Here is a 15444-nt window from a genome sequence, read left to right on the forward strand (position 1 = left end):
TTGTAGAAAGTTCGTCGTCCATTTCTTTGCGCCGTCTCTCCTTTCGTAAACAATCCTTTGCTCTAGCGGCTTCGAGCATAGCAGAATTTTCTTTAACTTTTGCACGGTGCATTCGCTGTCTTTCGGCAGCACTCTTTGGAGGCATAATGTTTTAGATAATAATTAATAAATTACATCTACAATAGAAAATTGATGCAGCATAGTTGTAAAGAACAATCCTAATAGTAGATATATTCATTGGCAAATAATATAAAGGCAAAACATTTGAAAACTCCCTACAAATTAAGCATGTAAAATTGAAGTTAAAAGTGTGTGACTCCGTCACAATATAGCATGATTCCGTCACGATATTGTGTGATTCCGTCACGCACATTAAACATTCATTCACATAAACAATATATCCAATATTCCTACGATTTATTCCAAACTTTAAATATTAAGATAATATGTAGTTATTTACTTTGATGTTTGCCAGAAGCAATAATACAATAAAGTTTTGTAATTATTTCGTGACGGAATCACAGAAAATTAATGAAATACAATATCGATTTAAATTCAATAAAATTATTAAATTTACCTAATAGTTTCTAAAAACTAATTTTTCTCCTTCTTTAAAATGATACCATTCTTACCTGTTGATATATTTTATAACATTAAATAATTAAAGATATATTGTAGTTGCATTTTCCACAAAAAATTCCCAGGCAATTTGTAAACATACCTCGGTTTCACTAATTACCATAAACATTAATTAGCGAACTTATTTATTCATTTATTTAATATTTTCTTGTGATTAAATACATATTAAAGCTAATTACACCATAAACTTACTGTAAAAAAATAGTTTATTAAATCAAGTTAAGGTTACGATTTTCGTGAAGTTCATCTTATTGTTTAGTTGTAAACATTATTTTTTTTTTAATTAAAAACCAATTTTATCTTGAAAATTAGAACACTTTTATGTGGATATACACATTTAAAAAAAAATTAGTTTTAGTTTTTAAATAAAATATGTTGTATGGAAGAATAATTACGATGTTTTACGGAATTAATTTGTTATATAAGTAAGGACTGCGATAAAAGGTAGAGAATTGAGAAAAATTATTTAATCTTTAAATAGTTGAATTTATCATTTTGACGGTTTTTTTAAGAATTTTTTAGATTTTTGACCCAGTGACTATGCATAGAAAATATTTTAGTTTATTCTAGTTTCATATCAGATAAATTTATGTTACTTTTTTTGCTTTATTTCTGTGGTAGTTGTGGTAGTAAATTTTTATTAAAAATGACGTAACATTAAAATGTATTTTGTTCAAAATGACGTCAAATTCGATATCGTTGTTAAAATGTTTAAAGTTGAATTTTTGGGTAACCAGTTAAATAAAAAGTTCAACATGAAAATCGGAAAAATTTCGCGTTCTTCAAGAGGCAGTTACAATTTTTTAAAAGAAAAACCTTTTCCATCAAAATGGAGCAGGCTGAAAAAAATGAATTTTTCTTCAGAAACGTTTGAAGAAATTCCATCATTTTTAACCGAAGCGGATTACTCTTCAAAAAAAAACAACATTGAAAAAATTTCAAGCAACTTCTTTTTTGAAGATATTTTAACAGAAAATTCACATTTAATGATAAATGAAAACAGTAAACGTTTCAGCTTCAAAGAAGGCAATCAAACGAATTTTGAAGGAAGTTTACAATTAAGCGTTGATGGAAGTAAACATTTTAGCAGTGAAGAAATTGCAAATTTGGTTTGTGGGGAAGACAAACAATTTTATTGTGAAAAAAACAGACAATCGAGTTATAACGGAAGCACACAATTAAACTGCGAGGGAAGAAAACCGTTAAACCGTGAGGGAACTCAACAAATGTGTTTTGAAGGGAGCGAACAACTTAACTGTGAAAACATGCACTTCAATAGTAAAGAAGTCACACTACAGAATTGTGAAGAAAGCAAACTGAATTGTGAAGAAAGCAAACTGAATGGTGAAGAAAGCAAAAAATTTAGCTGTGAAGAAAGCACGCAGTTGATTTTTAAAAAAAATGTAGAAACGAGTTTTTCTTCTAAAAATCATTTCAGCTGTAAAAGAAAGAAAATGAAGAACTATGAAGAAAACAAACAATTAGTTTGTAACGAGAATAAGCAGTTATATAGCGATCCAAGTAAGCAACTGAATTGTGAAAGGAAAGCTAAGAAAAGTAAAACTGAAGCTAATTTTGATATTCAACACAAGCAAATCAAAAAGGAAACTGTTGAAGAATTTGTAAAAAAGGTTTTAAGAACTGATCAAGAAGATGCTGATCAGGAACTTCCTGTTAATGATAAAAAAACATTTTTAAAAAGAACTCGAAGAAAGATAGACTGCGGAAGTTATCCCAATGAGTCAGTTAATGAAGATAATTTACCAAGGATTTTAAGGTATTCCTTCGTATTATTTATCAACTTCTAACTTTTTTTAAAAGTAAGTCATGCAGAATAATTAGAATTTTCAAATGTTTTTGTTATTTTTAGATACGTGTGGAAAGGAAAACTTAAAAAGTTAAAAACATATCTTGGCAATCCTGCAAATCGTGCAAGTATTGACTGCGTTGATAACTTGGGAAGGTATTAATTATAATCGATAATAAATTACGTCAACTTTATGAAAGTATGTCTAAAAAATAAATACTTTATTTAGTATTTTTAAATTCAAAAGAAAAATTTTTTTTTGTAATCAGGGGTGGATTCAGCTTTTGTTTGGTATAGTTAATTTCTAGACACGAGCAAACTCCAAATATTTATATGTTTATATTTATGTCGAGTAAGGATGCTATGCAAAAATTGCGATGATTAGAGCTGAGAACGAAAAAGCCCTAAAGTTATAGTTCCCCTCCATCTGCCCCAAACGTGAGATAAACATTTTTTTTACTATTCTTAACTAAATTAATAATTATCAATAACCATTAAACTTCATAGAACAATCTCTTAGCCATATATGATCGTATTTTTTAAACGCTGAATATTTATTATATGAAACCTTAAAATTATCGATAAATATCAATTTATTTGAGAATAGTAAAAAAGTACTTTTTTCAACTTGTTGCTTTCATGGTTGGGCATTGCAATTTTATTTAAAGCATCCTTATTTGACGTAAGTATAAATATATAAATTTTAGGAGTTAGTTCGGTGTCTAGAAGTTAAATATCAGATTCAGATCAATTAAGATCAATTTTAAGGGCATACTATGAAAATATAAAGCCAAAGTTTGAAAAAACAAGGCTAACTTATTTTCTTATTTTATTCAGCGTTAAAATATTAGATATATTTAATTAGATATATTAAATACTAGAATATTTGGTTGGTTTTCTCAAGATACATACAAGTTATAATGACATATGCTTTTTTATACCATGCATAAATAATGAAACTTATGATAATTTATTTACAGATCTGCATTACATTTTGCTGCATCATGGGGCTGTTTGAAATTTGTTCTTTATTTATTGGAAAACGGAGCAACGGTTAATATACGTGACAGCCAAGGAAAGACACCTTTGTTTAAGGTAAAAAAATATAATTACACCATAAAGCAACCTTAAGATGGTACGCATATAGATTCTATAAAGGACTCAAACTGACTTAGATTTGGGAGCCAATCAAGTCTTTTATTAGCGGAAATTATCCAAGGGCCAATATGAGATCAAAATTGGTAAACCGTTGGAGTATTTCTATTTTTTTAAATCTTTTTATGTGGATTTTTATTGAATAGATTTTTATGTGGGTGTTATAAGAGCTCACTTCTGGGCTGCCAATTACGCTTGTAAAAAAATTATTTTGTTTTACAAACGGTTATCATTCAACTTGAATATCACGGTCAGTACATAATAAACTCAAAAGAAAAAAAATAATCCAAATTTCTCATTAAATAACGTACGAGCATAATTTTTTCGTTGTTGATAACAAAAGTATACACAGTTTAAGATAATCCAGTCATGCAACTTTAGTGATTGAGGGGTCTATAAGTTACTAGACTATATATTTTTGTTGTTCTACACTATATTTATACTTAATAATAGATTTCAAATTTTTTTAAAGAATATTTTAGCGTTTGAAAACTATGACTACGTAAGGTTTATCATCCTTTATTAAAGGTGTTAGGGAAGCACAAGTTTTGAGATATTTTCGTTCCAGACCCCTATCAGAGAACTTTTTAGCGAGCATTAAAATTTGATACAAGCATAAACATACTCAAGTTTATAGTTTGGTTTATATACTTTATCAAAGATCATAAGCAGTCAGCGCGATTTAAAAAATAATTGACAATTTTTCTGAATTATGTGTTTGTTTGTATTGAATTGAAATAAAACGCGTCTTCATTGAGCCTGCATTACAATTTAAGTCTAAGATCACTATAAACTTTTCAATTCAACCGATTTTCTATAAGTTTCAAATTCAACCTACATTTATGGATTGAATTAAAAGTTGTTATAATTTTTTGAGTTTGCCAAGAACAATTTCTGACTTTAACAAGAGGTTCAATCATATCCAATACTGACTTTTGCAGTCGTTTTGCGACAACATTTACAAAATATTTTTGAATTTTTCATCTTTAATTTATTTATCATAAACAGCAATTTTTTAGAGAGTTTATATTTTTTAGAGATTTTTTTTCCCTCTCATTATAGTTTTGTTTCGTCTTTTACGTCTTAAAAACATTTTTTTTTTATTGAATATAATAATAATTGAGTTTGTAAGATTGTGAGTTTATTAAGAAATTTCTACTTAGTGGGTATAGGACGTAAAAAGACATTTTTTAAACGTCTTTTGAACATTTTGGACGTCTTTTGAAGGTTCAAAAGACGGTTTTTTTTCGGTCTTGTGCCCACTGTGTAACTACGATTCTATTTCTACTATGTGACTAAAACCACCCACCACTATAGTGATAGGTATATACATATTGTGGGTTTTAGTTCGTCATTTTAAAACATTTTAAAAGTTCGGATGGTATAGGGGAGAGTAGCGTATTAGCGAACACCTAAGCGGGAATGCGAATTAAAGACACCAGATATACAAAATTGATCATATTTATGGCTTATTAATTAGTTTAACTATTCAGTCACAAACCATCAAAAGCAATTTTTAAAAATCTTATTATAAAATAAAAATTTATGGCAAAAATAAAACCATTGGTGTTTGGAATTACCCTACCTACGTGGGGTAATTCCGAACACATCGGGGGGCAATCACAAACACTACTTTGTAATAACGAATAAAATACTAGTTGTAATAACTAAGTCTAAAAATTATATTATGCAACAACAACAAGAAAAAGGAGTGGTATTATTTCTATAGAAGCTACAACAGAGTGTTACTCAAGAAAAAAGTTGCATAAAATTATCAGAAAAAGTTAAAATCAAATTATATTAAACAACATCCGCAGCTTCATTACACTACTGCACGTCTGGATCTGAGCGTAGGATCCCTTCTCAGCAGGTAAACAGATATTGTTGAATTTATTTTTCTACAATGCTGTTTTGACCATGTTCGGAGTTACCCTGCGTTTGCCATTACCCCACTCTCCCTTAAGTAGAAATCTGACGTTGATTTTAAAAAACGCTTGTTGTGTAAAATTGGTTCACCATATCGATAAATGTCGAAATAACCTATCATCTTAGCATTCGAGCACCGGATGAGATTTATGTGTAAGGTTTGAATTAACAAGTTAAAATAATATTGCACATTCTAAAATCTAGTGCAATATCTGTCAGCTTTCTCTAGGCTACCTTTCTAACTCGACTTCTTCTGCATTTCACTCTAATTCCTTCGTTCTACTAAAATTCACTTACTCTTGATCTACGAAGCGGGTTATGATGTTCTTTAATGAGCTGAACTCGTCTTTGCGGGCCTTGGTAATGTTGCCTCTGTATGGCAATTAGCTGGAAGAGGATAATCCACAATACCCAAAACTATTTTCAAGTTAATTTCATTAAATTTTGAGGCGTTGATTTAAATTATTTAAAGAGTCGCTGAAGTTCAGATTTTCTTATTCTCCGCGTGCTTAACAACTTTTACAGCAAAACTAAAATGTTCTTATAATGGCTTGAACATCTCAATGCTTGATTGAATTGACTTTAAAATCTAATTACCACAAATTAATATATTCAAACTACATTGGAATAAACCTTTTTCAAGATTTACCTGCAGATGATCAAAATTTAGTTGCACTGAGGCTTGGTGTTTTTCCTGCTTTGATAATCAACATTTGTTTTAATCATTAAAAATTCTCAAGAATTTCTTGAGAAGTTTTATAAAAAATCCGGTTGTCTACTATTAGTTCACAAAAGACCATGCAAAGGTTAGTAAAGCTTAGCATAAAGTTTTTATTAACATAATATATTTTGTCATAATTATAAGCTCACTATGTTTGTTGATATAATGCATATTTTCTTTTATTGAGTTGTTTTTTTTAATTTATCATCTCTCAGAGGGGCCAAGTTGTGACCCACAACTTTAAACACTAAATTTGATTTTGTACCTGCTCAAAAAATTAGTACAAATTCCTTAGTCAAATTAAAAGCTCTCACTAAAATTAATACTCATAACATTGGTAATAAGCATAACGAGAAAATGTATATAACACCCAACATGAAGCTGATATAAATAAAAGCAGACAAGAACTTTCTGATTGTCTCAGTATAATTGGTGTGTTAACGGTTAAATTTAACCGGTTAAATAAACGGTTTAATTTAATTTAACAATTTACAAATGGCGTTCCATAAAGTTTATAAACTTTATGGAACGCCATTTGTAAATTGAAAATTGAATAAAAACAACTAAAAACTATTAAAACAACTTTGAAAAAAAAAAAGTTTTTAATTTCTTTTAAAATTTCATTGAAAAAAAACTTTTTTTTTAAATTGAAAAAAGTTGCTTAGTTCGTCAAAATGTTACTTTTGATAAAAGATAAACTTGGAAACTGATGTTGATTTGAGAATAAAATTCAGTATTTACATTTTGCTCACAAGATATGCTGAAGCTCATAGTGCTCACAAGATCAACTGAAGCAAACAGTGAGTATTTTGGTGTTTGAGGAAGAAATCGAATTTAAACAATGAATTACTACTGATAGATCAGATATAGTTATACAGCTTGTAAACATACCAGATTATGTAAATATGGTGATCGAAAAACTTGTAAAGCTAAAAAGAAGAACTGAAATCTAAATTTAAAAGAAGAACTGCAGTATTTGTCGGTTATAATGTCAAATATAATAATTTGTCAGCATAAATCTTCTACCAAATCCACTTTATTGATACTCAAAGGTACGACCGAACGAATCAAAGCCACAAAAGCAATAGTTCCACGTTAGCTTGTGTTTTTGGTAATGCAGTTACTTTATAAGCTACATTTTGAACTATTGTTGAATACTGAAAATTGGATCTATTTCAGTTAATCTTTTAATCGAATCTGAAATAATTCCTCCAGTTTAAGTGAATTTAAAAATAAAAGCAATCTTTAAAAAACAAGTTAGATTTTCACCAGGCTACTTGCAATTTTTGGTTACTATATAATGTTTGGTCAATGTTTTATCCGAATCATATAAGATGTCAACCGGGATTTTCTTTAGTTTCAATAGGCGTTGAATGATAAGTACTGCTCAATATAGCGACTTGGTCAACAGTTGTGCTTTTTTCTACTCTACGCTTTAATATAGCTTCAACTTTAGGGGTTCCTGCAGTCTTGCCTGTCAAAGAGCTTTCATGTCTTTTATACATAGAAGACAAGAAGGTGAGTTTTTCGATAGACAAGCTAGGATAATTAAATGGTACACCATCACAAAAACCCAATGGTAATGGATGAATAGCACATTTCACATGTTTTATAAGAAAAGGTTCAATTATTGTTAGTGTTCATAAAAATCATTGCATTAATTAACAAAAAATCAACAGCTTGCTTTATTTTATTGTGACCCAAAGTATAAAACAATAACAGTTCAATGTATAAAACAACTCAATAAAGTTATACCAGAAACAAACATTTAAATATAACAGTAATTTAATACAAATTGGTAAGCAAATATAACAAAAGGTTCCAAAATTTCTCAATAAAAAAAAACAAGAAAAAGCTTTTGATCTTAGTTCTTTTCAGTAATAATTTTCCTCCATTTGTTTAAAAAGCTCCGTGTCAAAAAATGCACGAATGAACAAATAAGGTTAAAAGTTACCTAATATTATATTATATATAGTATAACTTTAATATTATTTATATTAATATATATACTTTTAATATTATATATATATATATATATATATATATATATATATATATATATATATATATATATATACTTTAATATTATATATATTAATATATGTATATATATTAATATATGTATATATACTTTACATATTAATATGTATATATATTAATATATGTATATATACTTTACATATTAATATATATATATATATATATATATATATATATATATATATATATATATATATATATATATATATATATATATATATATATATATATATATACATATGGCCGTTGTAAATGAAGTAAAATATTTGAAAAATAGCTTTGAAAAAAAAGATTTATGAAATATGGCATTATACCAATGCCATGCAAAAGGCAACATTTTTTTTGAACGGCAAAATAGTCAGTTAATAGTTTATTAGTTAATAAATTGATTAATTCTTAAACGGTTACCACCCTTATTTTAATAAAATTTAAATGATATTGAGAAGAATATATTAAAATATGAATGCAATTTATTTGTTAAAAACAAAGTTGAATAAAAACCTTAATTTTAATTCATAGTTTCATCTTCTTCCTTTAAATGTTTTATCTTATTAAACATATTACACCATAACTCATTCATACAGCAATACAAATATATATATATATATATATATATATATATATATATATATATATATTATATATATATATATATATATATATATACATATATAGTAAATATTATTATGTTTTCTATTCGTTTTAAGATTTTTACTAATTTAAATTATACAGTCTTCGGAGTTATAAGCTGTATGTTCCCCAAGAATCAATACTAGGACTTCTCTTTTTCTTTATCTCTACAAATGATATTCACTTATTCTACAAGTCTCTTGATTTTTTCCATACATATGACATCCACCTCTCCTCTAAGTCTCTTGATTTATCTTTATATACGACATCCACTTGTTGTCCAAGACTTTTATTTTTATTACTTATGCTGGTTATACAAATATTTTATTTTTCGATTCAGATTTAAAATTGGTTATCCTTTTTTAAAAGTAGAATAAATAAATATCAATAACTGATTTGAATCAAAAAACTTTTTTTATATAAAACTGATGAGGATTTTTGTTCTTTAAAATATCTAATTTATTTATAAAGAAAATTAAAGTAAAATATAAAACAAAAGTCTAGCAAGTAACATCAAGGCAATAATTTGGATTCGATGATCGCTAATTACATGACTTAACAAATCGTTAATTGCAACTTTCAACTATAAAGGCTCTTATCCAAAAATATTTATAGCCAAAAGCAATTTATAAATCGTTTTAAGTTTTAATTTAATTTTAGTATTTACAACAATAACAAACTTTTTTTTAACTTAATTTTATTTATTATTAGGAAAATATAATGAAAAATAATAAGATGATTAAAAAATAGCAAAAAGTTTAATACAGTTATCTCCCGGTTATTCGAACCTCCTAGTAAACTCCCGGTTATTCGAACCTCCTAGCAAACTCCCGTTTATTTGAACCTCCTAGGCAAATAAGAATTTACTTTGAATAACCACATAACTAAAAATCCTGTACCAGATAAAGTTTGTTAAGGAAAATTCACAGGAAATAAAAATTGCTTCAAATAAGCGGGAAAATTGAACAAGTGCCACTTCAAACAACCTGGAGTTTACTGTGGTTATTAACTTTTTTGTTGTTGTTATTATTGTTATTATTAAAAATTATAATTTTTAATAATAACAATGACAAACACAAGAATTTATAAAATTGTCTCAACAAATAAAACTTTTCTTTATTAAGACTCAATAATGCAAAACCTATTTTTCTTGGTATAAAATCTTAAAGGCTCACCTCAACCGTGTTTTTAAACCCAACTTAGAATTTTGCGTTACCTTTTTCAAATTATTTTGTAAGTTTTTAGATATTTATTCAATTAAATATACAAATACTTTAGGCTGTCGAAATTCGAGCATTACAGTGTGTAAAAATTTTGATGAAATATGGTGCAGATATAAACATAAAATGCCATGATAGTCGGTCAGCCTTTGATTTTGCAATTCAAGTTTATGGAGACGACGAAATAGATTTGATAAAATTGATGTACGAAAGCATAAATCATATTTCAAATAATTTAGGAAGTTTAACTAACTTGCATAAGTTATGTCTTGCAAAGAAAAACGTCTCAGTAAGCAAAGTAGCAGAAATGCTGCTTGAAAAAGAAGATGTAAATGGAACAGAGGGACTTGAAAGGTAATTTATTATTATTATACTCTTAATACAAATATACAAAAAAAAATTAAAGAAAATATTATTGTAAATAAAGAAAGAAGATATCTTTATAAATAAAAAACAAAGAAACAAAGAATAAACAAACGCATAAATCTGAAGAAAACAACAAGGTTTCTTGTTATTGAGAACCGCTATAACCAAACTTCGACAACTTTAATGTCATCATCACCTCATTTTAAAATGAATCTTAAAATAGCTGAATTAGCAAATTCGAATTAGATGGTCATAGTCAATAGCGTGCATTTTTTTTTAATTTTGTGCACGGTCGTCCAGATCACCGTGTGTGCTCTGTTTTTCAACTGTTTTTTATAATCTTATATATTCTTATATATAATCTATTATAAGATCTATCATAAATAACAACTATTAAAGAAAATGAACTCTAAAAAAATAAATAAACAAAATATTGACAGGAGAAAAAAGAGAGCATGGAATGGCATAGTTCCAAAAAATGTTGAAGTTTTTGATAATTTGTGTATCAAATCTATATGTTCAAGTGAAAGGAAACTTTCTCCAAAAACAATAACTGAATTTTCTACTAATTTTTCTCCACAAACAAAGGTATTTTATTATTGTGCACTTTTACCTCCTATAAAGCATTTTGCAAACTCTTGTATGTCCAGAATGTTTTTGCAACATTGTTGTAAAAGATGATATTTTAAAAAGATAAGAATTCTCTCATGTTCTAACAATAAACTGTGATAATTGTTCATGGAATAAAATAATTAATATTTGCCCAGGTAAAGAAGAACGCTGAAACTAAAGATCGAAATACGTACGGTAAATGTAATAGCTTTCCATAAAATTGGCTGTGGTTTTTCATCAAAAAGTACGTTTTCATCTTTAATGAACTTTAAATGTTTTTCAAAAAATGGATTTTGTTGTATCAACAAAAAGGTCATGAAAGCTTATGAGAATGCTGTCACAGGTAGCATGCAAACAGCACCAATTGAAGCTCCTTATATTGAAACTGTCAAAGGTATTCTATGAGTTCGGATATCAATTGATGGATCATGGCAAAAGCGTGGTCATTCATATTTGTAATGGGGTGATCTCTGCTAAAGCAGCAGACAAATGTTTTGATATAGAAATAAAATTAAGACATTGCTATGGTTGCAGAATTTGGATAGGAAAAGAAAATACAGCAATCATTGGAAAATTAACCATTACTGCCAAATTAACCATAATGGGTCATCAGGTGTAATAGAATCAGCTGGAGCAGTTGGCATTTTAAAGCGTTCTGTTTTAAAGAGCACTCTTATTTATAAGAAATGCTTAAGAGATGATGATACAAGTTCTTTTATGGATGTAATAAAAGCCAACCCATATAGTGAATATGATATAACGCCAATAAAGTTGGAGTGTATTGCTCGTGTCCAAAGATGATTAGGCACTCGATTGCATAACATTGTTAAGTCTCATAAAAGAGAAGAGAAACTTTCTAAAAGTTGCATTAACTCAATGCAGAACTATTTTGGTTGTGCCATTAGAAATAACTTTGATAATCTGTATGCAATAAAGAAAGCTATTTTTGCAATATTTTTTCATTTTACAGATATTCCAAATCCTGAACGACATCAGTTTTGTCCACAAAATGATTCATCTTGGTGCAAATATTGGATTTTAAGTAAAACTTACAAACCAAATATATCTATTTCTCTAACAATCAAAAATCTCATCACACCCATTTTTATGGACTTACAGAAAGATGACTTACTGTTAAAATGTTTGCATGGTCAAACACAAAATTTAAATGAAGCGCTTAACTCACTCATATGGTCCAAGGTACCTAAAATCGCATTTGTTAGTAAATATGTTGTTGAAATGAGTGTAAACTCTGCCATTTTTTGTTTTAACTTCTTTAAACTGCTTGTAAATCGTAAAAAATTTAACTTATCTTTAAAAAAAAAAGGTTATATCTTTACATATAAAAGGACTAATTAAAGTTCTATCTGTTAAATGGAGTAAAATAAGGTCATCAACAGATCTGCAAAGTTTGATTAATGGTTCTTAAGGTGGTACACCAAATATTCTAAAATGTTCAAACTTAAAAAAAAAAGATAAATTTTATATCAATAAAAATTGCATTAATTTAGAATGCTATTTTATACTTCATCTTACTTTGCCTCGATTACTTTGCCTCGAATTTATCGAAAAACAATCATTTTAATTGGGTCCATTGAAAACACGATAACTTGAAATATATTTACACAACATCCATGAAATGTTTTACATATGTTCTAGACATGTCAGGTAAGGTATTGACATTTGGATTTTAAGATTTTCAAAGTACATAAAAAATTATATCAATTTTTTTACATCAAGTAAAAAAAAAAACTTTTTTAGACCTTAAAATTAATTAAAGAAAGATTGGAGCAAAATTCAAAAATTTCGAAATGCCATTCCCTAGAAAATAGTATAATAGATATTTCCTGAAAATTTGAAGTGATTTGCACTTCTGCTTCACAAGATATCTATAGATAAAATAGGTTTACAATCAGACAATGTTTCGCAAAATTTGAAAACGGAGAAAAACGCAAAAGAAAATTAATTCCTATATAAACTTTTTTTAGTTAGCTAATTTATGGAAAAATTAAAAAATAAGTTGGGAATAAGCTTTTTATATTATTAATCAACAATAAATTGCCTGTCAAATGAGCGAAATATCAAAAATTCACTTTTTTTTCAATTTTGAGAAAATATTTAGTGTTGTACCTTAAGTCTAACTCAAGATAACGTTTTTTGAAAACATAAGAACTAGGTCTTTATTTACACTGTTTTTGCGCCATTATGGATTTTTGGTAAAGTTTTTAAATTTTTTTTTTGCAAAAGCATTTCATTTTTCTTTGTGAAGCATTTCTTCATATTTTTAAAACTTTTTTTAAAATCTTTCATGAAAAGTGTTTTTTTTGTGCTCTACATTTAAACTTAAAACAAAGAATTTAAAAACATTTAAACATAAAACGAAGAATTTAAAAACATTTAAACATAAAACGAAAAACATTAATACAGTTTAAACATAAAACGAAGATCATTAAAATTATTTAATTGACGTATATTAAGACATTATTTACATATTAAATGTTAAAGAATAAAGTAGAGAGAACTTGAGTGAGTAAAACGATTTTTGAAATTTATAAGACGTGCAATTTGCTTCTGTTTACAATGAAGTGGCTTTAAAATACTTTTGTGGGCGTAGCGCCCACAAAAGAAATAATAACATAATAACATAATAACATAATAAGGGGTCGTCCATAAAGTACGTACGTTTTTTTTTTCGTCGACCCCCCCCCCCCCCCCACACACACGCACACACACACATTTTGTAATACGCTTTTTTGAGTACCCTCCACCTCCCTAAAAGTACCTACGGTGTTAACCTATTTATCTAACATTTTATGATATTTTTTTAATTTAGAGTCTTCTCCCATACATAATCAACCCACTGCCCTCCCATCTCATATACGCCATTTGCAGGCCCCCTCTTTCCCTCCGAGCGTACGTACTTTATGGACGATCCTTAATATGACTGCAGAAAAAATTAAAACAGTTAAGTTAATTGATTTTTGTTTAAAATGTTTCTTGCTTTATATAAAACTCCAATACTTTTTGAAATTTCGCTGAGTAAGAGTCCGATGTAAATTGAATTGTAATAGTCTTCAAACATCTACACATGTATTAGTTTATTTCAAAAAGTATGAAACTTAACTATGTCAAAACAATTACTAAAATTAAAAATATATCATTTTTCAGAACTCCGCTCATGATTGCTGCAAAAACAAAAAAGACGGATTTAGTCAAAGTTTTGCTGCAGAGCAATGCAGATGTAACGCTATTTGACGTCAATTATAAAATGGCAATCCATTACTGTGCAAAAAATACAGAGCAAGTTTAATACATTTAATTTTTTAATTTTATTAATTTCCTTTTTCTTTTTTTTAAGAATATCTAAAAAATTTTACGATTATTAAATGGTTGCTTTATTATGCTTTTCATTTTGTTTGATAGGGAATACAACTTAATTAAAGATGCTGTGATTGTGGCCAAACGCACAACGGTAAACAATCCATAAATGTATTTGTTTTAAGCAAAAAGATTACTTTTTTTGCTTCATTTTTATGCATTTTTTGTTCGGAGTGATGAAGTTTAAATTGCTTTTGTAATTTTTTTTAGCAAACAGTAAAAATATATAGTAAAGATAATATTTTTTTATTCATACTTTTTATTAGGAGTCAACATCACAAAGTTGTGCAAAAATAAATAAAAACGAAAGTTTCGTAGTTGATAAAAAATCGTAAGATAATTTATCAGTTGAATCAAATTATTTACTTTTTAAATTACGTTACAATACATGTCGAACCTTGTTGCATTGCATGTCAAAACTTGATGCGTTCATGTTGAATCTGTTTGAGTTGAATGTTGAAAGCACGTCCCGCGGACGACGCTTGCCTACTGGGCTACAGATTCTAAAAAAAATTTTTTTTTTTTTTTTTCGTGTATATATATATGTATATATATATATATATATATATATATATATATATATATATATATATATATATATATATATATATACATATATATATATATATATATATAACATATTATATATGTTATATATATATACATATTATATATGTTATATAACATATATATAACATATTATATATGTTATATATATACATACATATATATATATATATATATATATATATATATATATATATATATATATATATATATATATATATATATAACTAACAAGGTATTTTCGTTTAGATTGTGCTTTAACAAGACAACGTTCACTCCCGTAGAGTCAATTACTTATTTTTGATATATTTAAATATGACTAAAATATTGACTTGAGTTATTATATTTATGTTTTATGCAATTTTTTTTTTATAGTTTATGTC

The 15444-nt window shown here is 27.2% G+C and overlaps 1 protein-coding gene and 1 long non-coding RNA gene across 2 annotated transcripts; both read left to right on the forward strand.

Moving 5' to 3' along the window:
- Nucleotides 1-1327: 1327 nt before the first annotated feature.
- On the forward strand, nt 1328-15417 carry LOC101237990 (receptor-interacting serine/threonine-protein kinase 4). The gene is made up of 8 exons (XM_065810902.1): nt 1328-2416; nt 2510-2602; nt 3427-3541; nt 10197-10492; nt 14285-14416; nt 14540-14588; nt 14761-14825; nt 15311-15417. Exons 1-8 carry the CDS (start codon nt 1347-1349, stop codon nt 15363-15365), a joined length of 1875 nt encoding a protein of 624 aa, XP_065666974.1. The 5' UTR covers nt 1328-1346; the 3' UTR covers nt 15366-15417.
- Nucleotides 12234-12692, forward strand: LOC136087604 (uncharacterized). The gene is made up of 2 exons (XR_010641928.1): nt 12234-12316; nt 12628-12692. It is a non-coding gene; the product is annotated as an uncharacterized LOC136087604 (long non-coding RNA).
- Nucleotides 15418-15444: the final 27 nt, after the last annotated feature.

This window comes from Hydra vulgaris, chromosome 11 (assembly GCF_038396675.1).
Source record: "Hydra vulgaris chromosome 11, alternate assembly HydraT2T_AEP".
NCBI classification, from domain to species: domain Eukaryota; kingdom Metazoa; phylum Cnidaria; class Hydrozoa; order Anthoathecata; family Hydridae; genus Hydra; species Hydra vulgaris.

What these genes read in the sequence shown, in the direction of transcription:
- LOC101237990 (XM_065810902.1), top strand. Translation starts at nt 1,347, where the DNA reads ATGTTTAAAGTTGAATTTTTGGGTAACCAGTTAAATAAAAAGTTCAAC. An exon ending in TACTGTGCAAAAAATACAGA is followed by an intron (nt 14,417 to 14,539) that starts GCAAGTTTAATA and finishes TTTGTTTGATAG; the next exon opens with GGAATACAACTTAATTAAAG. An exon ending in TTGTGGCCAAACGCACAACG is followed by an intron (nt 14,589 to 14,760) that starts GTAAACAATCCA and finishes ACTTTTTATTAG; the next exon opens with GAGTCAACATCACAAAGTTG.